Source organism: Gasterosteus aculeatus, chromosome 17 (assembly GCF_964276395.1).
Source record: "Gasterosteus aculeatus chromosome 17, fGasAcu3.hap1.1, whole genome shotgun sequence".
In the NCBI taxonomy this organism is placed as follows: domain Eukaryota; kingdom Metazoa; phylum Chordata; class Actinopteri; order Perciformes; family Gasterosteidae; genus Gasterosteus; species Gasterosteus aculeatus.
Window position 1 is genome coordinate 8,362,893 of NC_135705.1, and position 25,222 is coordinate 8,388,114.

General features: G+C 42.4%; 1 protein-coding gene across 27 annotated transcripts in view; it reads left to right on the top strand.

Annotated features, from left to right (window-relative positions):
• cadpsb (Ca2+-dependent activator protein for secretion b) overlaps positions 1-25,222 on the top strand; it is a 52,124-nt gene that overhangs the window by 14,583 nt on the left and 12,319 nt on the right. For 4 of the 27 annotated variants that reach the window (XM_078091993.1, XM_078092001.1, XM_078091995.1 and 1 more), the window contains exons 4-20: positions 6,284-6,364; positions 6,625-6,858; positions 8,040-8,161; positions 10,832-10,943; positions 11,633-11,772; positions 12,127-12,193; positions 12,409-12,517; positions 12,618-12,830; positions 15,794-15,805; positions 18,704-18,840; positions 18,941-19,128; positions 19,556-19,714; positions 19,940-20,041; positions 20,156-20,219; positions 20,362-20,485; positions 21,745-21,813; positions 24,949-25,055. In XM_078091993.1, coding sequence (XP_077948119.1) covers positions 6,284-6,364; positions 6,625-6,858; positions 8,040-8,161; positions 10,832-10,943; positions 11,633-11,772; positions 12,127-12,193; positions 12,409-12,517; positions 12,618-12,830; positions 15,794-15,805; positions 18,704-18,840; positions 18,941-19,128; positions 19,556-19,714; positions 19,940-20,041; positions 20,156-20,219; positions 20,362-20,485; positions 21,745-21,813; positions 24,949-25,055 — 2,040 coding nt within the window. Of the gene's footprint in view, positions 1-6,283; positions 6,365-6,624; positions 6,859-8,039; positions 8,162-10,831; positions 10,944-11,632; positions 11,773-12,126; positions 12,194-12,408; positions 12,518-12,617; positions 12,831-15,793; positions 15,806-18,703; positions 18,841-18,940; positions 19,129-19,555; positions 19,715-19,939; positions 20,042-20,155; positions 20,220-20,361; positions 20,486-21,744; positions 21,814-22,622; positions 22,656-24,948; positions 25,056-25,222 lie in introns of all 27 variants that reach the window. The other 23 variants (XM_078091998.1, XM_078091999.1, XM_078092010.1 and 20 more) reach the window with 10 other exon arrangements.

Sequence of the window (25,222 nt, forward strand, 5' to 3'; positions counted from 1 at the left end):
AAAAGTAAATGTCACCAGATATATCTCCCGATTCCAGGCCAGCAGTGCTTCACTGTGAGGGAGATATCTTTAGATTGCAGATGGATAATAGTGGACACAGGGGGCTCGTGTCAGACATAACTCTCCTTCCCTCGCTGTCTTTAGTGCTTTACGGCTCTCTGTGGGAACGCTAAAAGCCACACTAACGTATTCTTTCTACAGGAGGTTGATTAGAATTCTCGCCGTGAGAGGATTTGGGGGAGGGCTTGACATATTTACATCCGCTCATCATTTAATGCAGAAGAAAACCTGCCTCTTCGTTTAGATCCAAAGGACCCACCTCTTGGAAGCCAGTGTGCTTTAAAATGCTGAATTTCTTTGGACCGGGCGCCATCCTTCTTCCAACAGTTGCTAATGTGCTGTATAAATCTGGGCAGACGGCGTGAGGTGCTGTTAAATAAATTAGATTTGTCAAATGTCTCTGTTGGCAAAGTTTAATAAGGGCAGAGTTCTGCAGAGTTTTCATTCGTTAGATGCTTTTATTGCCGGGCTGCAATACATCACCATGGCCTCCGAATCCACGCTGCAGTTCTCTTCCCAAGGCTTTGAAGATGCTTAACCTAGTTTTTTCCTAATGTGCTGGCAGCAGAGTTGTTAGTATCCTGTCAGAAATCTGCATGCGGAACATAATAAAGTAACGCTGAACAGATCTCACAGAGCTACTAAAGAGAATTCAACAATACAGCATCAAAAAGACACGTATGCTGCAGAAATGTGACAGTACAGCTTAATATTGTGCTGCAATACATATTTTGGGCAAATAAGTAGGTGAGAATGGGACATATAGGACAGATTTAGGTTATAGTTGTGAAAGGGGAACATGTCTGTTTAAAATTCAAATACCTACATGTGAACACATATTATATTACTTGAACAAGAGGAGAATACACATTTCTATTTTGACATCAGCTGCTTCTCCTGCTGTTCTTTCAGTTCTTTCTCCATCTCTTGCTTGTTCTTGGTTGCTGTTGTTCTGAATAGACGGTACAGATGTTGACCAATGTATCTCATTAGCGGGCCAGCAGCAGCATGGCAGACAATGACGTCCTCGCACAGTCAGCATGGGCTCAGGGCCGCTGGGATTTGATAAAAAAAGGTTTCCATGGATTGGCTGGGAATCAGAATCACGTTTTTCTTGCATTTTTTTGTGGTTACATCCAAATCGTAGAAAGGAATCGCTGCTCTATTCCGTTCTCATGCCGAAGCAAATGCATCCCCTGGAAATGACCGACGGACCGATTAGAGCCAGAGTCTAATTCGACTACATGATGGCTGCAGTTATTTAGCTTTGGTGAAACCAAGCATGACTAAACCGTCAAAGAAATGTGCTCGGTACAAAGTGTCAAGACATTTAACCAGCGTATGAAAAGATATTCTGCTTCTTTCAAATCCTTTAAGAAAAAGTGACTTTGGTATAGAAACATTTTAATGAAAGTACAGCACGCTCTGAACAGTGTGCATCCAACACCGCAACACTTTTTAAACAATTTTAACTGGTTCTTTTTGAACTATGTTCAAGGATTTGTGATCCTTGATGTGACAAAAGTTATATGCTTTTGATAAATCATTTATAATGTTTTTTTCTGCCATACTTGGTACGGCCTTGAGCTGAACCATCCTGCAGCGTAACAACAGGCGGCGCTCAGAGGCTCTGTGGTAGTAACTCGGTCTGTACATCAGAATGGCTGGATAGAATATTTTGAGTTTGCTACTGGTGAGCGCACCTAACCAATGTAACGTTTTATTTTAAACGTCAGGATGCTGAAGTTTCTGCTTCGGTTGTGGATTTACTCACCAGCTAGCTGGTTTGTTCCTGCTGTCGTCAGCTTGGTTGCTGGTTTGGATGATGAAACTAAGTTAAAAAGCAACAAAGAACTTGATATTTTGTTATTTTTGCATATTAGAGCTAGACTTTCAGTTCACACTGTCATTTGCTGCCCGTTCATAGCAAACATATTGATTAATCATTGCAAGGATTAAATGCAATTACCTGACGAAAACGGAATAATTCTCTCCTGTTGTATGACATTTAATAGTATCTATGTTACTGTGATGTTTTTCTATAAATTACTATGAATTACTTATTAACTTTCTCTATGATGTCCACAAATAGTTGTATCATAATAAATAACATATATAGATTATTTATCTTCAAAAAGCAGTTTAATATCTATTCACAATTTGAGGACCAGCAAATGCTCGGGATTTAGCTTGAAAATGTTCAGAAACCATTTTCTGTGTTGACCTCAGACTTTGTCAGCAGCTGCCAGCCGTTAGCATTTATTACAGGTCCGAAGCCGATAAATGTTTTAATCATTGATGTTTATTCACACCAGGGGACTCAAATTATTCCCTAATTTCAAATGGCTGATTAAATTCCTGAAGCCTGGTAGTGAAAGTAAGCTATGCACACACATGAGATGAGAATGAGGACCCCCCATCTTCCCCCCACTACCCTAACCCTAAAAACACACACACACACACACACACACACACACACACACACACACACACACACGCTGGACTATGAATCAGGTCCTGTGCCGCTTCCCCCCCGACTGACAGACCACACTCAAACCTGCTTTCCCTCACACAGGCTTTGAAGCAGGCCCCTCCCTTTCCGCTAATTTAATTTATCTTGTCAGCAACTGTTAGTTGGGAAATGAGCCCTGAGCTCTTCCTGGTTTGGCCTGTAGCTGATATAATTGCGTAATGGAGCCTCTTCACTGCGCACAGGATTGGGAGAGGATGAAAGCATTTCCTAGTTTGGCCTCTCCGCCTTTCCCAAAAGCAGTGGTGCTGAAAAGCAGAGTGAGGCTTACCTGCACCCCTGAGGTTTGGAATCTGGAAAATGTTAATTCTAATGGGGAAAAAAAAAGAAGAGAGGATGCCCTTTCGTACCCCGCAATCATTTTCAGATGATACCTTATGCAAATATCATCTGGAAAGTTAGCCGATGAGTGCGAATAAAAACGGCTAAAAGAAGTTGTGGGCTGTAAAATCAGAAAAAATATTATGTTGAACTGAAGGGAAATGAGTCTGTTGATATTATTTCCCCATATAAGTGACTCCCTGTACATTGCAAACTGTAATCTAATGTTAAATTAACTGTGGATTTATCTTTCAATGAGTTCAAAAGACAGAATATACCAAAGCTCTGCACTGGACTGCAGAGGTTTCTCCAGAGTTGATTAAGAAGTTAGAGGTTGAGAAAGAGAATTATTCAGAGCATGGACTCTAATACATTTCCTAATTAGTATGTTGCTGCACCCTCACAAGACTTCTTTCTCAGTACACACTGTTTTTTAAATCACGCGGTACGTATACAGAGAGGCAGTCTGAATATAGAGCAGCTGCTTCAATTCCTCCAGGTCCCGTCCTGCTCCGTTCTGTCTGCCCGGCCTTTGTTCTCTTCAAGAAACCGCCCGAGGGCGGCTGCGTTATCTGCTGCTAATGTCTCAGCATCCACCTGGATATCTGTTTTCAGCTGTGCTGTTAACTACCCGCCTGCTTCTGCTCCATCACCTTTAACCTGCTGTCAGCTCGGCAAACGGTGAGGCAGCGTCACCTTTGTTTAGCTGCAGCGTCGCCGTCAGCTTCTGCAACGCGGAGCAAAAACGTGCATTTTGGCCAGCTTTTCTTTCATGCTAGATGGCCTGTTCACTTATATCATGCCCGTGGGCCATTGACAACAGTGACCTTTCAGTAGCCGCAGGCTGGATAAGGCTGGGTTGCTGCGGGGCTCAGTATGGGGTGACGACTATTACGGTGGTTCACGCAGACACCGACCTCCAGCTCTACTTCCTCCCACAGCCACGACTGTACTCTGCTTTTCACTCTTGTCAGGCGAGAGACGGGAATAATGGAAGAAACTTGCCCCTCACCCTTCCCCCTCACATTACATGCTTCAGAGTCACTCCTCTCATGTTAGCCATTTTGCAGACGAGCTGCAATCGGCACATAGTCACAATGACCGAGATTATCTGCCGCTGCAGTATTCAGTTTTGCTGAGGTGCAGCAGTCATGAGAATTTGCGTCTCCTGTGGGGTTTTTTTGGGACGAGACCGTAAAAATGCAGCGTCAGACAGCGGATTTCCAGGCATGGCAGTGACAGTTCTTTCAGGATTGCGCGAGTCAGATGCTGCTGGCACCGCGGTCCAGAAGTGCCCAGAGCCGGAGTGTTTTGACAGGCAGCACGGATCACCAGCGGCAGGGCTAAAGGAGACATCCAGGCACGGCTGGGGCCGGAATGCAATCAGTATCACAGTCACAGTTCTGGTTCAATAGGACAATAAAAAGAAAAAAAATAAACTGGCGTGTGAGACTCAGCATGCCACAGGATGCTCACCAGCGTTAAAGTGTCACTGTGTGGCAGAGCGGTACTTAGTAATACTGCGCTGCAAGTGCAGACATTCTGCTGCAGCTGGTGGCAATGTCTGATTATGCGCTCTACTAAACAGGAACTCTGGGTTGTGTAGCAGGGTGGCTGTTCAGTGGCCGGCGCTGGTAACACACCAGGCTCGATGGTTCACACCGACTGTCCTGCATTCAAGATGCCGTCTGGCTGACATCGTTTCATCACGTTGGCATCAGTGAACGGAATCAATTACGGAATGAAACGGATCCATATCATCAAAATATCTAAGAGCGCAACAATTTTAACAGCCAAAAGTAGTCGTTATGGGATTATGATGCCCATCACTTTTATATGAGTACTGTTTTTTAGTGTGTTATTCTGCGTTATTTGTATTTCTCATTCGTGCTTTGTGTGTTACTTCACTTCGTCAACCCCCCCCCCCCCCCCCGTCCCCCAGTTAACGGCTGCTCTGTGACTTCAGCTCACGCTCTCTTAAAAAGGATTGCTGCAAGGGGCAGAGAATCAATACAGCAAAGCCTGAAAGACGAGGCCTGTTAATGTAATAGGAGTGGGTGAAATACCACAAGGCACAGAAAAGGTCAGCTGTGGCACACGCCCAAGCAGCAGGGGGCCAGAGGAGTTTAGATCAGGTGATCAGGTGGAGACCTGTAGAGAACTATAGAGAAGATGCTGATGATCCATTGCGCTTCATTCACCAAACATTTTGTGGGCAGGTGACTTTCTTTAGGATGATTTCTTATTGTCAAATATTCCTCGTTTTAACAACAAAAATTAAGATTTAACATTTTGATAAGATTTAGTATTTTGTTTGCCTTGTTCACCTTCCTGTGTGTGTGTAAGTCCCAACACAAAACTATCTTCAGTTATATAAAGTGATTGGTTTTAAGATATGAAATCGTCAAGTAAAACTTGTACAGCCAGTCTCGTCACAAACAAGTTACAAGCTTTAGTTTGAATATATTATTTCATATTCCTCCATGAAAACGATTGCATCGTGTTTCCCACAGTTGGAACGACTCCTTTGTGTAAACCTCAACATAACATCACATGGGGTAGTTTATTTTTTGACTGAAAACTTGAACAACATCGCTGTGTGGAAAGGTTTGTGACATTTCAGGTACAACTATGCTGCAAATACTAATCCTCAATTAGTTGAGGAAATGGTGACTGGTGAGTCACATTATCGCATTTGACAAGAATGAGACGTTTTGCCTGAAACGATAACTGAAGAAGTGAAGCACACTGAAGCAGAAAGCAGGAGAGATACATCAGCGCTCTCTTCTATTTCCTTGTGTCAGCTAATAAACAACTCAGATTCCTTATTATTGATGTGAGAATGACATGAATGTCACTGCTTTCCTTTACTAACTAAGACAACCGACTTCTTTCTCTCTGCTCTACCGTTTCAAAGAGTTGGATTTTCATCGTGCTGATTGAAATGAAAAAAGGAGAAATTGCAAACACTTTCAGAAAGACCTCTGCACAAACTATTCAAGGTCTCTATGGTGACGGCAGCACGGTTCCTATGAGAGATTTCTTGTGTGATTTTCTATTGCTTTGCTCCTGTGATTGCAGCCGTTAGGACAAACTAGAACTCAAATTAGCCTTTTTATATCCTGCTAGATACCATTTGTCATTATGACCAGCGGAAATCTTTTCATTCACTATTTGAATTGCAATATTCAATGTGAATCATGTATTATTGCAGGTTTACAACAATATATGTGAGTAACATATTTGCCATTTCATATTTGGGGATTTCTCATCTTTCAATCGTCGGGTTGTAGGTGACCTTTGATACCGACCGCTGGCTGTATTGCTGGTAATGTGACCTCATTGATATGCTCCGCTGTATTTTATCAATAGTTGGACAATCTGGATGAGCAGGCCGCGCAGATCCGAAGGGAGCTGGATGGCCGTCTTCAGATGGCAGACCAGATAGCCAGGGTGAGTCAGAATCAGCAAGGGACTCCTTAATATGCTCTGTTAGAGAGTTAATATGTCACTAGTGTGGTACAACACCACAGTGGGAGCTTCCACCCACAGGTAAACGATTTTACGATTTCAATAAATTTACAATTCATAATTAGATCATCTGACACCTACGATTTTCTTGCCTTCATAGTTTCAGCTTTTTGCAAACTCCCAATGCTTATTACGTGGCTGCGCGTGTGATTGTTTTGCTGAACCTTCTCTGCCTTCAACAGGGTGGTAAGTTCCCCAAATTTGTGTCTAAAGAGATGGAGGCCATGTTCATCGAGGAGCTCAAGTCCTCAGTGAATCAGCTGATGGCCAATCTGGAGAGCATGCCTGTGTCCAAGGGAGGGGAGTTCAAACTCCAGAAGCTCAAACGGGGACACAATACCTCCATCATCGACATGGGTCAGGAGGATGAGAACACGCTGTCCAAGTCTGATGTGGTTCTATCCTTCACTCTGGAGGTACACTGCATAAGTAATGAGGATAGATATAAATGTATAATCAGATATATTTCAAAACTTGCTCGTTTTTTTAAAAATCACTTTTACATTTCTGGATTCCTAACAAAAACTAAATAGAGCATTATTTCATTAAAATACCAATAAAAGTCAATAAAATCCTACAGCTGGCTGCGCCTAAACCCCATCCCATAAATCAGAGCTGTCGTCGACTACTTGTCTGCTCAGGACTAAGTATAGAAACAGGCAGCAGGCCTGTTTAGGGGGTTGAACAGATGGTACGTGAAGAACAGACTGACAGATACACAGAACAAACCTTTACCTGCTCCTTACTGGAGAATGTGACTCATCTTGTCGTCACCTTGTCCGAGACGAGCTGTCACCACAGAGTGCGCAATCACACCTAATTTATTATGACGTGCTATTTCACAATCAGGAAGAACATAATGTGCAGAAAATGCGACAGTGATTTGTTCCTTCACAGTGGGCACGACCTTTACGGTATTCAAATGCAAAAACAATTTGGGGCAATTAGCTATTGTGTGAGTTAATTCCATAGTGCTTTGATAAAAGTCTGAATAAGTATCAGTGTTTGTCGGCCGTACCTGCCAGAAATTGTCATTAACAAACTGGAAAATCTGTAAATAATCTCGATTGAATCAGCTGTAATACAGTGCTAATGGATGTTTGATAACACCATGGAATTACCATTGTGATAATGTACAGATGTTATGTAGTAATCTTCTTTTACAATACCAACCAAGCTTGCTGGACTGATAAAGCCACAGTCAAATAAAATATCGGCCTCATGAAGACATGCGGGGGACACTTTCATTCAAAGCGGATGCATTATTCTGACAGCAGCTCATATTTCAGTCACACTATTAATGTGACAATACAATATAAAAGTTACCCTTCGCACAGTATTATATTTATTGACTGATCAAGGACCGATTGTAAGATTTGGCTTACAAGCAGCTGTACAAGTACAAGAGTGTGGAACTGCACAGGAAGGATGGCTGTAATTTTTGGCTGTTTTAGTATAAATTCAAGTGAGTGCTCCGGTTATTAGCGTTAGCAGTGATTGTGCCAGGGTTATTACTTCTAAAATATCTGTCAAAAAAAGATGTCAAAGGGATGAATCGCTCGTCTACAACCTTCACTGAGGGGTCTGTGCTTCCCAGGTGGTGATCATGGAAGTGGTGGGGCTGAAGTCTCTGGCTCCCAACAGGATTGTCTACTGCACCATGGAGGTGGAGGGAGGGGAGAAACTCCAGACCGACCAAGCAGAAGCATCCAAGCCAACGTAAGGACCCCCGAGGGTGCATGTGCACTCATACACGTCCACGTCCACTTCATCTATACAATTTCCAAAATCGAATGCACAGTATGCACATTTAGAGTTATTTAATTGCACGTGGGAAAACCAAATAAAAGCTCAGGCAAGTTTTTCAATGACATCCTGGATGTTGCACTGTTGACACTGCTCCATTCTTTTGCTGCTCTGATCTGAATTGCTTCAGATGCCCTGAGTGAAAACCTCTTGGAAGAAAATAGAGCAAACCTACGTTGCCAAAGCATCCCAGGGGGGTTTTGGTTGCAGCTCTATTTCTTTGAATATATAAATGATTTTGTCCGGAGTTCTTGCTGTTTGTAAAGATGTATTCATTTTTATCTGTATCAAAATGAAATACACACAGATACTTTTCAGGCATACAAATGATTTATAGATTTAATTGAAATTTTATTTTGCACCTCGGTGGGCCATAGCAGCAAACCCTCTAAACCTACAGGAAAGAAAAAAAGCTTTCCTGTCTCTGCTTTATTAAAGCTGTTTGAGTCATTGGTGATTCACAGCTGAACCCAAAAACCCATTTGACTGGGTGATTTCTGACTCAGCCGACCAAGTTGTGAAAATGTTTTGTGTAATCCTGCAGAATGTCAAGTATGAAATGAAATGGCACAGTTTGTAAATTCACTACCTTTTGTTTCGGAGTCCCAGCGGTTTGGATGTATCCCAAATTATTTCTGACCTTATCCTCTGTTTTTGTAGATCGGGTTTATACACAGTCACAACACGAGGTTTCCTAAAGGCAAATAAAGTACATCCGTTGGTAAATATATCCACCCCTTCTCATTAATTAACTAGCATTGCACAGCACAAGATGCAAGAGCAAACGTCCATGAAACATCCATGCAAATGCGAGTTATTTTCGGCAGAAATTCTTCCTCTGATCTCGCTAATTCAAGAGCCATTTTATGAAGCGAGCACAAGAGAGATGGAGGGACATGAATGAGAGAGGGGATTAGAGGAGAACAAGGGCAGAGAAATGCGCGTGTGACATACATGTATTAATGCAAGTACCACTGCAGGCTGTTTGCATAGACTCATTGTTAGTGTTCAGTAAGGGTTTGCTTACACGTACTCTTGGGATTCGACACTTTAATTTGATTAAACGTCTAATTCTTGACGTTTGGACAAAAAAACCCTATTCCGTTATTGTTTTGCACGTCCGTCCTTTTTATTTCTCACCAACAGTTTCATACAGCGCGAGAGCTGTGAGAAGAGCACAGCACTGTCACACCTATTAATAAACCTCTGATTGATCCACAAGGTCACCTTCACGGCAGCGCAACGCTTCCATCCCGAATCAACACCGCTCGCAACGACCTCCCCACAGCAGCTCTTCTGCAAATGTGGCGAGCGACGGTGTCTTTGTGCACGTTAAGTGGTAATAATTATGAAGGGTTAGAAACGGCTGGAAGGAAAACTGACACAATGTCCCCGATACCTCGCTGCAGACAGAGCATTCAAGCATTTATATTATGTTGGCAGCCCAGATGGCAGCGCGGAGTAACAAAAGCCCCTATATGTTGTGTAACATGCAAACAATAAAGTGCCTTTTCCCTACGTAATCCTTCCGGGCTCGTGGAGGCGAAGCTGATTATGACGAGGTTTAGTCACTATTAGCGCTTTTCTCTTAAAGGCAAGGTTCACATTTTTCTGAGGGCATCTAAAAAGAATATTCACTTGCTCATTTACATTGAAAGCCTTCGTGATTGCTTTAATCATTCACGCTGCCCACACAGTATTTCATTTTTGTATGGTCGTAAGTGTAAAAATGAAAGCATACGTAAGGCTCCTGCAGGCTAGTTGGACACATCCAGCAGATATCTTGTTTAAAACAATGATTGTACTGACTGTAAACACACACTAGCGTTGGCTGAGGACGGTGGGTTTCCTACCCGATAACTCACATTGAAATTGCTTTGCAAGTAAGATGAAGCAGACTTGAATACATGTAAACGTGCCCTTTAAACTGTAGATAATATGAGCGCTTCCTATGTAGTGTTGTATGTGAAATTGAATTGCAGCCATTATGTTTGTGTTTTACTCTCTAATCTTCTGTTACGACGTTTGCTGTTTCGTTACCTAACTCACATCCGTGTTTCAAACATGCTCTACAAATAAACGCTCTTGCTTCTGAGACACGTCACTGATAAGGAGTTAAATAAATATAACACACCCGACAGCGGGAGTTAATTTTAGCCCGTCTGTGGCGTCTCTTTTCATCTCTCCGTTACAGACCCACGAAATAAAGTTGGCTCATAAGACAGGTTGTTTTGTTATATAAAAATACAAAAAGAGCAGCTCAGAAAATGTCTGGTATAAAAATAGCGGGAATACGTTTAGAGAGTGAAACAGAGGAGCAAGGTGTGCTTGCACCTGTGGTTTTTCCCTGACTTTGACATTCTGCGGAAATCCAAGATCATATTTCTTTGATTTAAATCATTTGTCTTTTTTTTGTTTACCGCATTGTGGCATTTCATTAGTCAAGTCTCTCTTCCACACGTTTATTGCCAAGTACAGGCTATTTGAGGGCTGCTGCAGGTGAAGCCTTTGTCTGGGATCGCTGTGTGTCGCCGCGCTGTCATGGAAGCCAACCTCTGGAGTGTCGTTTGTTGTGTCTTTAAGGTGGGGCACCCAAGGGGACTTCACCACCACCCACCCTCTGCCCGGCGTCAAGGTGAAGCTGTTTACGGAGAGCACAGGGGTGCTGGCACTGGAGGACAAAGAACTGGGCAGGGTAACCTTTCCATCTCTGCCTTGTAAAACAAACAGAAATAAACACATTTGTGTTTTTTGTAACCGTCTGATCTGAACAAGTTCAACTGAGCCGTCAGTAAACTGCCACTTGGACGTGATTCACACGCAACCTATTGATTACGTTACCATTTTTTTTTTGCAGCTCCACTGCTTATGTTGCCAGCGAAACATTTCCCGCTTTGATTCTTTGACGTTACGCCTGCGTCTGAGCGCTTTTTAACGTCCCATTTCCAATCCTTGGGTTTGATTTAAATTACTGAGCTCCTCTGAACCTCAAATGAAGAGCAGGAACATTTTATCGGTCCCCCCCCCGAGGCGTGAATGCTTTAAGGTGACTGTGATGAATGGTTACGGGTGGCGGCGTTTGCGTTGGGGGGCGTTAACACCTCAGACGTCCCCGCAGAGGAAGTGACCTTGGCTGCGACGAGGCCCTTTGATCTCCCGCTGCAGCAGCCGTGGCAGGAAGGAAGTCTTCCTCAAAGCTCTCGGCAAAGAGAGATTAGGCGTCCTCTCCGGGGGGGGGAGAGGGAGAGTGTTCCTCCACCCGTGACTCGCTTTGTTCTTTCACCTCTTTCATATAGACAGTATGTGCAAAACACACTGATCAAAGATCCACCTCACACTGATGCCGTCTCACTTCTTTGCTTTTCCGTTTTCACTCGAGTGCAGGTTGTCCTCCACCCAACTCCTAACAGCCCCAAGCAATCAGAGCTGCACAAGATGACCGTGACCAAGGCTTGCCCAGACCAAGACCTGAGGATCAAACTGGCCATACGCATGGACAAACCACAGAATATGAAACACTGCGGGTAAGCGAGCCGCGTCTTTTGTTGTCCTTGTTTTTCTTGTAGAACTCCAGCCCTCTCAGCTCCATGGCCTCATTTCTAGTCACGTACCATGGAAAAATACTGTGAAGTGCACTACTCCCCCTGGTGGATGCAAGTGTTTGGTTTAGATCTATATTCATCAGGAGCTATCGAAATATATGTCAAACACAAAGGCAATTTTAATTATATTTCATTTTTTTTGTCTAAATAATTTGATCCAACTTCATGATTCGTTTCTGTTCCAAATGTGTTTTTTATTGCATATATAATGAACCTTTTCTACTCCAGGTATCAATCATTGATTTCTTGTCTCTACGACACTGTGTGTTTTGACAGGTATCTGTGGGCTTTTGGGAAGAATGTTTGGAAGCGCTGGAAGAAGCGTTTCTTTGTGCTTGTGCAGGTGAGTTATCGTAAAAGGGTCGAGGTCGTTTCCGTTCACGCTTTTAAAGATCACCTTTCAACAACCGTGTCACAACATGATCATGTTCTGATGCAGGCAGTATATTTAATGAGATGTCCTTCTCAAAAGAGACTATTATTTGAATTACCCAGGAAGCATTCAATGGGTTTGCTTTTCTTGCTTGTTGAACTAATCGCTGATTCTACGCGTTGCAGGTGAGTCAGTACACATTCGCCATGTGCAGCTACAGAGAGAAAAAGTCAGAGCCGCAAGAGCTTCTCCAGTTGGACGGCTACACCGTGGACTACAGCGACCCCCAGCCAGGTCAGACAGCACGCCTCCACGCGGTGTCAGCGCACGCTCACGTAAGCGCGCGCTGTCTAACGCCAACCCACCTGTTCTCTTTTACCCGCGGGCGTCGCAGGCCTGGACGGTGGCCGGGCTTTCTTCAACGCCGTGAAGGAAGGAGACACTGTGATCTTTGCCAGCGATGACGAGCAGGACCGGATCCTGTGGGTCCAGGCCATGTACCGGGCCACCGGCCAGTCCCACAAACCTGTCCCGCCCACTCAGGTCCAGAAGCTCAACTCCAAAGGGGGGGCCTCGGCCCAAATGGATGCACCCATTTCTCAGTTCTGTAAGTAGAACCGAAATGAACGCGGTCACTTAAAAAGCAGAGAGAGCGGCTTTCATCCACAATGCGGCGAGAGGTCTAACCCCATAAATGTCTCACTCCACGCGCTCCACACTGCAGTCACGAACGTGGTGGTAGAACTAACACACAAGCACGCACACACATGCCTCCGTCTCTCACAGATCCCTCCAGCATCTGATGGACTTTCACTCATTGTCACCTCTACCACCACTGTCGTTTAGCTAAAGGTGCAATTCCATGCTATTCCATCTCCAGCAACAACCAACCTGAGCAATACGTTATCGCGCAAACTGTGTTTAAAATCCAAAATAGGTCACTAATACGTACGATTTAAACATTCAAGCCTGCTGGGGTTGAATTCAGACTGGCCGTAACCAGGGAGTGTCCCGCCTGGCCTCAGCGTAGGCGCGTTCTGATCAGTCCGGACGGCGGCTCGAAGGCAGTCTTGGTTCCGAGACAGTTTCTTCAGATGGTTCTGTGTCACAGAACGACGGCCAAGCCAGACAACATGTCTGAAGTTTTAACCAATCTGTCACTGTACTTCTGTACTTGTACTGCACCTCTAAGCAGCTCCCAGGTCAGGTAGCAAAGTGAAGGTAAGAGTGTCTACAGTAGTGTGGCATCTGTACCGACTTCTGTTGTAACTGTCTCTTGTGTCTCCCCCCCCCCTCACCAGAGAAGGGAAAAATATGTATTCTTTGTTAAGTGTCAGCAACGTTTTTCTTCACACGATCTGCGTATATCCTAGTTGGTTTTGAACTTTGTTGGCCGTCATTTTCTTATCAAAAAGTGAGCATATCGTCACCCATAACGACACTAATTTAGACCCCACTAAACGCAACGATGACAGACTTTTACCGATCCACAATAATAGATCCTGCTATTCAGAAAAAAACATGACTTTTTGTGTGCATCTTTTGACTCCATAGTTTAATAACTATTTGTTTTTCATTGCAGAGAACAAGATTTGTACTTTTTTCAGATTCATTTAAAAAAAAAAAACGAATTGGCATTATTTATTAATATTTAAAACAATCAGACTACAGGGTTATAACAAAGAAAAATATAATAACAGTGATACTAATACATTATTTAAGAAAAGCCCAAAATGTATTTTAATCTCTGTACATCATATCATTGGAGTAAAACTATATAAACATGAATTGGACCAGTTACTCAGAATCCTTTCACATAATCTATGTTGTTTCTCCATCGGTTTCTTTGTCCAGTATGTGGTCGTTCTTGTGGTTAGTTGACTCCTCTGATGCCAGCTGTTGCCATTGAAAGCCTCCTCACAATGGCACAGACCTCCTATCCCTCCCCTGAAACATTGTGGCACACCACGCGTACATGTTTCACCCCCCCGGTGGTCTTGAATGGCGCTGGGACCATGACATGACAGAGGCCTCTCGACTCTGCTGCAGTGGACTGATAAACAAGAGTCCTATGAAGGTTCTGAGCAATCTGCACAAATCATGATTAGTTTGTTTCGTTCCCAAACAACTAGTTTCATGTGGAAAAATGGTAAAGCGCACATCACATACGCAAGTGTTGGAATAAATGCGGGCGAGCTTGATGTTGGTTAATTCATTATGATACATTGCACAGAAAAAACAACAAATGAAAATAACATGTGATGATATCGTAGACGGCTTGAGGGGGTAATCCAACACTAGTATAAAAAAGAATGGTCAACATTAAAAAGGGTGAGATGTAATTCTATTCTCTAGAATGGGGCCCAGACCAAAACAACACCGGGTCCTACATTTCCCACAACTCGATAGCGTCTTTTTGTTCAACCCTCAGGGCATGTGGAGGAGGTGTGTAGATATTTGAATCTACACACCTGCAGTTAGTTCAGCAGACATTCTGTCGTACACGTGCAGTGTTCAAGCCTTTCCAGGTTCACGTTGAAGACGTCAAGGTGACGTCATCAGTTATTTTCTACGATCCCGCTCAGTCAGGATTAACAAGAGCAGCACTTGGTGGATAAATGATGCACTGAGCTGCGTGATGATAGACTCATCGTTCCAGAGGAGAGTAATAGACATTGAGCATATAAGAGGAAGTTCAACGCAGTAGTAGGTAGTGCAGATTTTTTAGCCAAAATAATTCTCCTTGTCAGAGTCCTAACTCTTTCAAATCTTAACCACACAGACAATAAACATTATGCATTTTGCTAAATAAGTTAATTTCAACATTTTTTCTTCAGTTTGCTTTAATATCAAATCCTTCCGGTTAAATTATTGTACCGAAATACTGTAGGCCTTTAGACATCCAGGAGCACGAACCACGACTAGACTGATCTTTGACTGATGCCATTGGCACGCATGTTTAAATTTACTGCTAAAATTGTGATATGTTATCTCGCCGTAACCAACAAACATACACATACCAACAAGTATTTTAACCTCTCCAGGACCTTCATAGTCTATTTTCTTTTAAAAAGGACACGGCATCTTTTACACATGAAACCGACGGGTTTTCTGCATCTTGGCAGGTGTATGTGTTTGCCTACGTTCCTTTTTAAAACCAAGTCTTCTGTTTGATCTGCTGTCATACAGAGTGAAAGTACTGAAAGTACACTCCTTAAGTGCAGAATCCAGAAAACAAACAACTGCAGTAGAGTAATGAGGATGTAAATTCTCTCTCTCTCTCTCTCTCTCTCTGCCTCGGCCTGTCTCCCTCTTTCTCTTTCTAATATGCCTCAACATCTGTTGTCAAGTTCACATACCCTCACATGTGCTCACACACCACCGCCCACAAACTCTCATGTTGGTATAGGTTGTTGTCTTTGAGTTGTGTTTTCTTCTTCATGCTTTGCCTGTACCCTTCTTGAGTAATGCAGCTGCTAGGCCAGGGTCTCTCGTGATTGCTCTCCTCCAGCCTTGTTGCTAGTCTTTATGTTATTCTGGTTTGTCCCTTCTTACCCTGCTGTCTTCTAGCTGGACTCAAGGGTAAGTGCTTCCCTGTAGCCGTTACAGCTCAGATAATCCCCGCCGATTATCTGACAAATGCAACGTTCTTTCTCTCTTCTTTCCCTCTTCTCCTTTTATTTCACGTCTCGCCTCATGTCTTAGATATTAGTTGATGACTCTTTTTTGTTTTGGTTTTTAAAGACCTCAACTTGAGGATCAAAGTTTAAGCATCCATTCGTGCCAGTATAGGATGCATGTATTTTATTCTAAAACATATTATTTGACTCAGTAATTAGTTAAAGTTGAAAATATAGTTGTTACTGCATAATTGCCTTCTCTCTTTATTCATATTGGTGACTCGATCCCTCAGAGTAAAGCAATATGACGATAAAATGTGACATACCTTTAGAGGAGCCCGCTCAAAATTTGTATGTCACGAGAAAGATTTAATGCTTACGTGTTTGATCAATAATGTAAATTTGTTGAAAACAAGTCGGTGATTCTTTGATTGCACTTGGATCAAACCTAGAAGATATCAGATTATATATTTATTCAAAAATAGAAGTGTGGATAACGTGTGAATGATGATGGCAGTCGGTGATGCAGTTATTTTTTTAAATATTATTCCTGCATGAGTGAATTTATTTTACACTTAAGCGTTGATTACGCTTTACTTCAGAGGGCTCAAGTGCTTTCATTATTTTTCTCCGTGCTTTCCTCGATGAGAGTTGGCAAATATGTATGCGGAGTATTCTGAATGCCAAAGACAAGGAGTAGCTAAACGCCGCCTCTTCTCACGATTAAATACTCCGGACCCCCCCCCCCCCCCTTCTCTTGCCCATCTTCCACAGTAGATCGGCCTGTAGAATAGAAGCTAGATCGGTGGTAGGACAGAACTCATTTTGATTTCTTTTGACTGCCCTTTGTTTGCCTGATTAGGAGAACACATGTGTCATGTGTCCATACCGTTGTACAAATAGCGTAGTTTTCATTCATTTAACCCCATCTACCAGAGAATGATACAGTTTTGCCTCTGTCGGCTTCATGCTATTTACCCATGTACTTGCACTAAAATGTATTGCTACCCTATAAGAGCTCTCCGGTAGTGGTATGCCTGGTAGTGTCCTCTGTAGAGATCATAATTACACTCTATCATATTCAAGTATTGTCAACTTGCAAATGCGTAGAGAAATAACAAGGAATGCCAAAAAAAAGGATGAAAATTCAAATTTGAAAACGGGTCTGCAGATGTGCATGACATCTAAATGGAATTCCCAATGTCGCCCAGCATGTGATAATTTACATGTGTATGCAAAAGTACTCAACTATTTATTTAGAAATTTTGTAATTGAATTTATGGTTAAAGTCGTGATCATAATTGTGAGTTTTGGTAATGTTACGGAAGCATCGAGTGTACTCTGGGTTTAAAACTTCATTTTCTCATCTAATTCAACCAAAAGGTGATAAAGCCCACTCACCGTCTGTCATAGCCCAACCCCGAGCACCTTCTGTTCACCCGTTGGATGTAACTCACTGTCTTCACAGGGATCCATGAATTCACTGTCTTTGTGACTTGGTCCCCGACTGAATCGTCCTCTTGTGCTCATCACTCCGGTCCAGTAATTGTCCGACCACTGTCTAATTGTCCCATTCAAAAGGTGGTCTTACCCGTTTCCTCATCCAGCACTGAGCTCACCTATATTGCCATTTAGTCTCTTCCCCCTGTGTTTCTAGTGTTAACTGTTTATTTATTTTCATCATGACTTATATTTTCTCTGTCTCACTCAAAACAATCACTTTCCATAGTCCACATTTCACTGTCGTCTCACAGGTTTTTTATTCTCAGGCTGAAGTAAAAAAAAACGAGATCATTTACAGAGATATAACCCTCTTTAGGTTCCTTTAGAAAATAAAGTGTTTAGCCGTATTCCACCCTCGTCCCCCTCAGTGAACTAGAGGGTGACGGTTTTGTTCAATACGTTTCCCCGGCCAAGATCAGGCCTCTTCTTCCCCCAAATCACCATCGCTCATTGACAAGACACCGTCTCTCATTCCGACGACACGACTTATATCATTTTGTGTCTGACAGTGGTATTATTTACAGAGCTTAAGAAATCATGGTCAGTATAGTTAGTAGCTTTTATCTTTGCTGGTTTGGAGAAATAAAGAACAGATTATTCCATCATGTTTATCTTCACTTAGTTTTATGAGTTTTAAGTTTCATTCCATTTTGTACATAATTTGATGCTACTAATGTTCTTTTGTCATTTAATTTTACAGAGCAGGTTTTTATTTTATTTTTTAAGTCTGATGGCAAAAATTGTGGAGCAAGAAAACGACAATATAAATCTGAAAGACTATGACTTCCAAGGATCCATAACTTAAGAAAAATTTGCAAATTTCAAGTCAATACATTTTTTACCCCACTACTTTTTTTTGCACGTAATACTCTTATGAGTATTATACTCTTTTTTTATTGGCACACATCTCAATATTTCTCAGGACCTGAGTCGCTTTCAACAATCACGAATGGCAGAATCTATTGAATACAAAAACACACCTAAATCTATCTAACCGGCCCTTTTTAAACATGTTTTGGATCTTTAAAAGTTTATTTCCCGTGCAAAATATCAGGGAATGTGACATACTGTATTAAGTCGCCATGCATGCACATACAATATAAAGCACATGTGCTTTTGTAGGTAGCTTCAGATGGATAGTATCTCATCTACCAATACTCTAAATCTCTTTACGCTGTCTGACCCAATGCAAGTTGACAATGTAAGCTGTGAGTGTTTATAATTTGCCCTTAGAACTAGTAAAAAAAAATCCCTGTTGTGTTTTTGTGCTGTTACAAAGACCTGCCGTTTGCACGTGCCTCACTGATCCTCTCTTCCTCTGAACCGTGTTCTTTCCCCTGTTCTGTTGGCTGGATAGATGCTGACAGAGCTCAGAAACACGGCATGGATGAGTTTATCTCCGCTAACCCCTGTAGCTTTGACCACGCTTCGCTTTTTGAGATGGTGCAGCGGCTCACGTTGGACCACAGGCTCAATGACACCTTCTGCTGCTTGGTGAGTGAGAAGAATCCCCAAATGTTTGAGTGTTTGTTAGGTGACACGCAGCAATGTGATCCCTCCCCTCCCCCCCCCGCCTTGTGTTTGTGTCGTGTAGGGATGGTTTAGCCCGGGCCAGGTGTTTGTCTTGGATGAGTACTGTGCCAGGAACGGAGTTCGAGGTTGTCACAGACATCTGTGTTACCTGCGTGATCTGCTGGAACGGGCGGAAAGTGGGGCTATTATTGACCCCACTCTTCTTCACTACAGCTTTGCTTTTTGTGCATCCCATGTCCACGGGAACAGGTGTGCGCCGCTCCCTTCTTTTTTTCACGCTCTGTGTAATACTTTGCTTAACAGGATTGAAAAGCACATTTAGATGATGATATAGATAATATTCCTCCAGGCAAACTGATTGCTCATACAGCGTAGGCGGATACGCTATTTCCGACTGGACCAGAGCAGAATAGAAAAGTCAGCCGCAGCAGAGGAACTCTTTTTTTTTCATCTTTCGTCTATATTATTTTGCCATTTTTATGCATGTTAGTTTTCATGTTAACGTTTTGCAGCTTTTTGTGTTACATGTTTAGTTGATAACCAATTATATATATATATATCTACATATTTCCTTGTTTTCTACCATTTTTCTTTGTTTTCTTGTCTCTCTGTCCTTTGTTGCCATAGTCTCTTACTGTCCATATTATTCATCCTCCCATGCGTCCGTTAAAGTCAGAGAGGGCAGCAATTACTGGGGTCCGCTGGGCTATGAGGCTCTGTTGTCCCCAAAGACCTCCCAAAGCCCAGATCCTCGCACTGCCTCTAAACAAGCACGCATGTTCAAGTTTAGAAAGAGAAAGGATTCCAAAATACCTCTCTTTCAAGGGGATAAAAGGTGAGACATTGTCATCTGTTTGTACACGTAACACAAAGGGAACTAAAAAAATGTACCTCACACAATTTGTAGACCGTTCTTTGGGAGAACAAAGCTTTGCACCGATGGTTTTTAGTTCTTTTTTTTTGTGTTCTGTCTGTTGTTGGACTCAGATGAAAGGTTGCATGACTTGAACCTCTCCGGGGGTTTACAGGTGGTTTAAAGTGTGTGGGTGTGATTTTATAGGCCAGACGGGCTGAGCACAGTGAAGGTGGACGAGAAGGAGCGCTTTGAGGACATCAAGGAGAGGTTGCGTGTGATATTGGAAAACCAGATAGTAAATTTCAGGTGACTTCCGACTCTGCGAAAGCACGTAAAGACCAAAACGTCACAAAACGTAATTCCTATCGGTTTCCATAACTATTTCTATACCTATTTTTCTGTCTACGTCTTCTTTTGTAGATATTGTTTCCCATTTGGTCGTCCAGAGGGAGCACTGAAGGCAACTTTATCTTTGCTGGAGAGGGTAAATAATTATATATGTATATATATATATATTAATAAATAATTATTTTTTCCTATATATATATATATATACCTATACATGTAACAACAATTGTGATTTAACGAAAACAGGTCATATGACTCCTCTTTGATGTGGCCCGCAGGTCCTGATGAAGGACATCGCGACCCCGGTTCCACCAGAAGAAGTTAAAGGAGTTATCCGCAAATGTTTGGAGCAGGCTGCTCAGCTGAACTACGAGCGGATTAAAGAATACGCTGCGATTGAAGGTAACCAGAAACACAGAACCCGACATCGCAACGTGTCTGCTGGAGTAAATGGGTTACTGCTACGATGTTGCTATAAGTCTAGAAATGTAAGTGTATGGTATGCAAGTCATTTTACGTTTTCAGATGATGAAATGATCAGCCAGTGTGTGTGAGTAACATACAGAAAAGAATATAGAATAATATATATCGTAATTACATTAACCGATGAACCATGCGTGTATTCTTTGAGTTCTTTACCTGTCTCTGTTACTCATGTATCTACACATGGTGAATACGGTATTTCTGTGTCCATATCCCAAATGATTTGTCGGCATCCCCAAATGATTTGTGACAGTTTGTCGGTGGCCTTCTGTCCCACAGTCCAATAACTCTCTCCTTTGTTTCAGGCCTGCTTTAGCTCTGTGCTGTTCTGTAGGTCAAGTTGCCTTTTGTGTAGAGGTGTGTGAGTAAAAATGCATTCAAATCCAAAGCCCTGAAATCTGTTGATATGCTGACCTCTCGGTGTGCCTCGGCAACTCCAGCTGTGTAGTTTCCTCTGACATTCGATGGTTGGACCTAACTGACGCACACTACGCCCTCTCCGACCATCCTGCTCTTACTTCTCTGATTTGACTCGCCTCACATTGAAATACCAGCAGCTCTCCTTCCTCCTCTATCTCAAGTTCCTCTCCCTCGCTCCTCTCCCCTCTGCTTTTTTTTCTCCTCCCCCAACAGTTGGGGGGAGGCCCGTCGCCGCAGTTGTCCCTTTATTTGACCTCCCGAACTGTGTGATAAGTGGCTCTAACCGAAGGAATGCTGGGATTGAACGCCAACAAACCAGCATCGGCCACCTGCATGTGCTTTGAGACATAACAACGCGGCCTTTCTTCACTGGCATGGATTACGCATCTAAAACGACATCATTGACGAGACATTTCGCAGTGTCTTTTGCTTCCGGTATGCGCGTTAAATGCATCGACGTGCATTTCGCATATTTACACTGGGAACACCTGATGTTGTTTATGCCTTGAAAGAAAAATCCCCCAGGCTGCTAAAGATACTAAGGACTCAACCCTTACTATCTTGCCATTTCTGTGTGAGTTTACTCTGCGCTGTCCTCGTGAGGCGCGGGTCTCAAAATGAACCAAAATTTGACTTTGCCTCCTGGCCAACAGAACATGGTTTTCACCTGGACAGCCTTCCTCCCATCAGCCTCCGACCTCATGCCTTCCCACATCTGACCCCAGCCTCTTGCATGCCCCGATCCTTTTTTTTTATAGGAAAAAAGAGGGAAATGTTTGAGCACCCTGTCTTCTGCTTGGCGTCTCAAGTGATGGATTTAACCATCCGTGAGTACCTTGATCACCCTCTCCCAACTCTCTCCCATCACCTCATCGCCCCCCCCGCCTCTCTCACTTCCCGGAGAGTCGTTGCTCTCGCCATGCTTGTTTCTTATCTGTGCCTTTTTGTCTGTGAGAGTGAGTGGGGAGAGCGCCGGTTAGGAGATCTGAGCGGTGCCGCGCTGGGACCTTTTTTCGCAGTTAGCGCCATCTGTTTGTGATGGACATGAATGAGCAGTCTGGTCTGTAAGCTTCTTTCTTTTGGTTGGATGCCGATTCCTTCGACTTGAATGCATTTTTACATTGCTTACATTGTGATCTCCTGCAGTCATTTGGTCTGTGTCAGTGGTGTGCTGTGCCAAACAGGTAGGCTCTTCTTTCACCCGCGACACCACAGATAGCGAAGCGGCATCTACCGACAGGGAGGCCAGTGCGACGATGTAACCGCTTAGTGTGTCCCGTCCACGAACCCCGGCAGCTGTTTGTTTGTCGTACCTGTTGACAACAGTCTGAGCTCCGTGTGTCTGTTAACAAACATCTTATCACTTTTTCTTGATTTCCAATTTTCCACAGGCTAATATTTCAGTGTGTCTGTTTTTATTGTGTGTTTGTGACGTTCGTCCGTTGCCTTGAAACCTCACTCCCTGGAGCTGAAATCGTCCCAGCAGATTCTTTGAAAGGGTCACATGGTGACGAATAACAGCCCCCCCCCCCCCCCCCCCCGCTCCCTCCCCTCCCAGTAATGTGGAAATAACCCAAAACCGTGCTCATTCTAAACATCTCCTCTTTATCTCTTCTCTCTCTTTTTCTCCCTGAAGTTGAGAAAGGTCAAAAGGATCAAAAGGATCCAGGTGAACCCATGTTTAGCTTGTGGTTTAACCACAGTGCACACATACATGTACACGCACACGGACCCCACCCCTCCACACACACACACACACACACACACACACACACACACACATGTGTTGTCAATAGTCACAGAGCATATGCATGTATGCACCCAACATAGCACATCTCCATGTAGTATGTTAAACACCCTTAAAATATACACCCTCATTTAAGTTCTCAAAGGTCTTGGCATGTTTAAAGCATCTTTTTATAAAGTAAATACGCAGAGATTGTATTACTTTATATAAGCTCAGATGTGGCTCAAGACTAGTTTGTGTGTCTTTCTTTCCATTTAGCTCAGCTTAGCGAAATGTTGTGTTCACAGAACAGTTTGTGGTTTGTAGCCTACTGGGAAAAATATGTGTTTACGTTGAATTATAGAGTAATACAATCTCTTACAGAAAAGAATAAGTCACTATCCTCCCACATGTTGAAGTATTACATTTTTGTGTTATTAACATAAATGAAACACATATTAGCACATTTTTTGAATGGGATTATGTATATAAACATTTAAAAATAAATAATGACTTCATATATATACATTTGAATCAAATTTAGGAATCAAAGAAGTGTCCTTTTAGATACCTAAAGGGTAAATTTAACTATATTCAAAAAGGCTTACGGGAAAATGTCTTTCTCTCAGGGTCTATAATCCTACAAATATTTATCTTTTTATTGTAAACTACACTAAAACTACCTTTTAACTTTATTATTTCACATGAACCCTTTTCAAAACAATTCAGATTAAATCCGTAGTGTATCCAGCCATCTTCATTCAACAGACAATCTATCGAACAAAGATTTGCGTGACTAAATGCCACCAAGGATTTGTTAAAAAGTAATTTGTTGATTGGCAATTCTGGTTAATCGGCCCTTTAATATCTAGCAATAGCGAGACATATTGTATATTGGTGTTTGAGTAGTGCCATAATAGACGTACTACATTGCTACATTGTGTTCACGGTGATGATGAGTGGTCCACCGTGTGTTTCTAAAACAATACAAAACGCACATGTTTAATTTCTACTCCCCCCCCCGCTGCCTTCACAAAGCATTAAGACCACAGAATATATGGTTACCCTAATAAAAATCCACGGGATCCATGCATTAGTGAGGACTAAACGTCCTTGAGTATTAACTTTGCTCTCCTGACATCTCAGATTTCCCATGATGATAAACTTGAGTTGTTTAAATCGATTTTACAGCCAGGACCCCAAAATAAAAACCTGTTTTCCATATGAGTAGAATATTTGATCAAATGATACTTCTTACTAAAATCATAGTGAAAGCACCAAAAGACCCCCAGTGAGAACTGCAGCGTAAAGACCACAACTGTTGTATGTAGAACGATGTTTATATGTGCTTTTGATTTGCGTAGCCATTCAGTTCCATGTTATAATTCTACACATATCATTCCACAGAGTTCTGATGTTTGAAAAATCCCATTTCATGACGTGTAACTGTCAACTGTTTTCAGTGCATTCTGTCAGCAAAGAGATAAGCAAGGGATTTTTAGCTTTTGCAAGTTGTAGACCAGCGTTGACGAGTGAAAGAGTGACTTAAGTCATTTTAGTGCGCCAAACTTGATAACAAACCCATCACACTGTAAAAAATGTATTTAGATACAACTTAGTTTCCATCATTCAAAGTAATTGTATAATATTTTGCAGATAAAAAAAAATATGAAATTCAATCAAATTTGGAAATGTATTTAAACATCTATGTAATTGTCCTTAAAGTCTCTAAATTACCTACAATTGGCCTACATTTTTTGTAAATAATAATAAAATAGTATGAAGTATAAAGCTTGACTAAAGTTATACGCTATTAGACCGTTTTTTAATACTTTATACAGAATACTTTTTACAGTGTGCATTTATTAGCTGTTACCATTCGACAGCTCCTTATGCAGATGGTTTATTCAGAACCGCTTCACAATATGCATGTTTTTTTGAAGCCACATTGCACCTTCATCTCAATCCCACTATCCTATTGCCTGATTCTCGTCTAAAATAAGTCTGATTATCCTTCACAGACATAGCGTTTCATCTATTTCATGCATCCAAAAACTAGAACACATTTTACATGGGCATGGTTGATAAACATAACAGTGTAAGCACTGTGTTTATACTTTTAAAGTTAAAAATATAAACGGAAAAAAAATCTTCTCAGCAGTCGTAAAGATCCCGCTGGAATCCTCCTATGTGCTTAACTAACCACTCATCCCTCATCCTCATCCTTTTGTCTCAGAGAACGTAGGCCGCTTAGTCACGCCTGCCAAAAAGCTGGAGGAAACAATTCGCCTGGCGGAGTTAGTCATAGAGGTCCTCCAGCAGAACCAGGAACACCACGCGGAGGTGAGTGAGAACCCTCCTCCTCAAAAAACACTTTCCCTCTATACTCTCACTCTTATCTCTCTGCGCCCCTCAGCAAGGGAGTTAGTCTTATTATCAGCCTGCTATAAATACAGCTGCTTTCATCTATGGGTAACTAAGAAGAGGAAATAAACAACCTTTCAAAGATG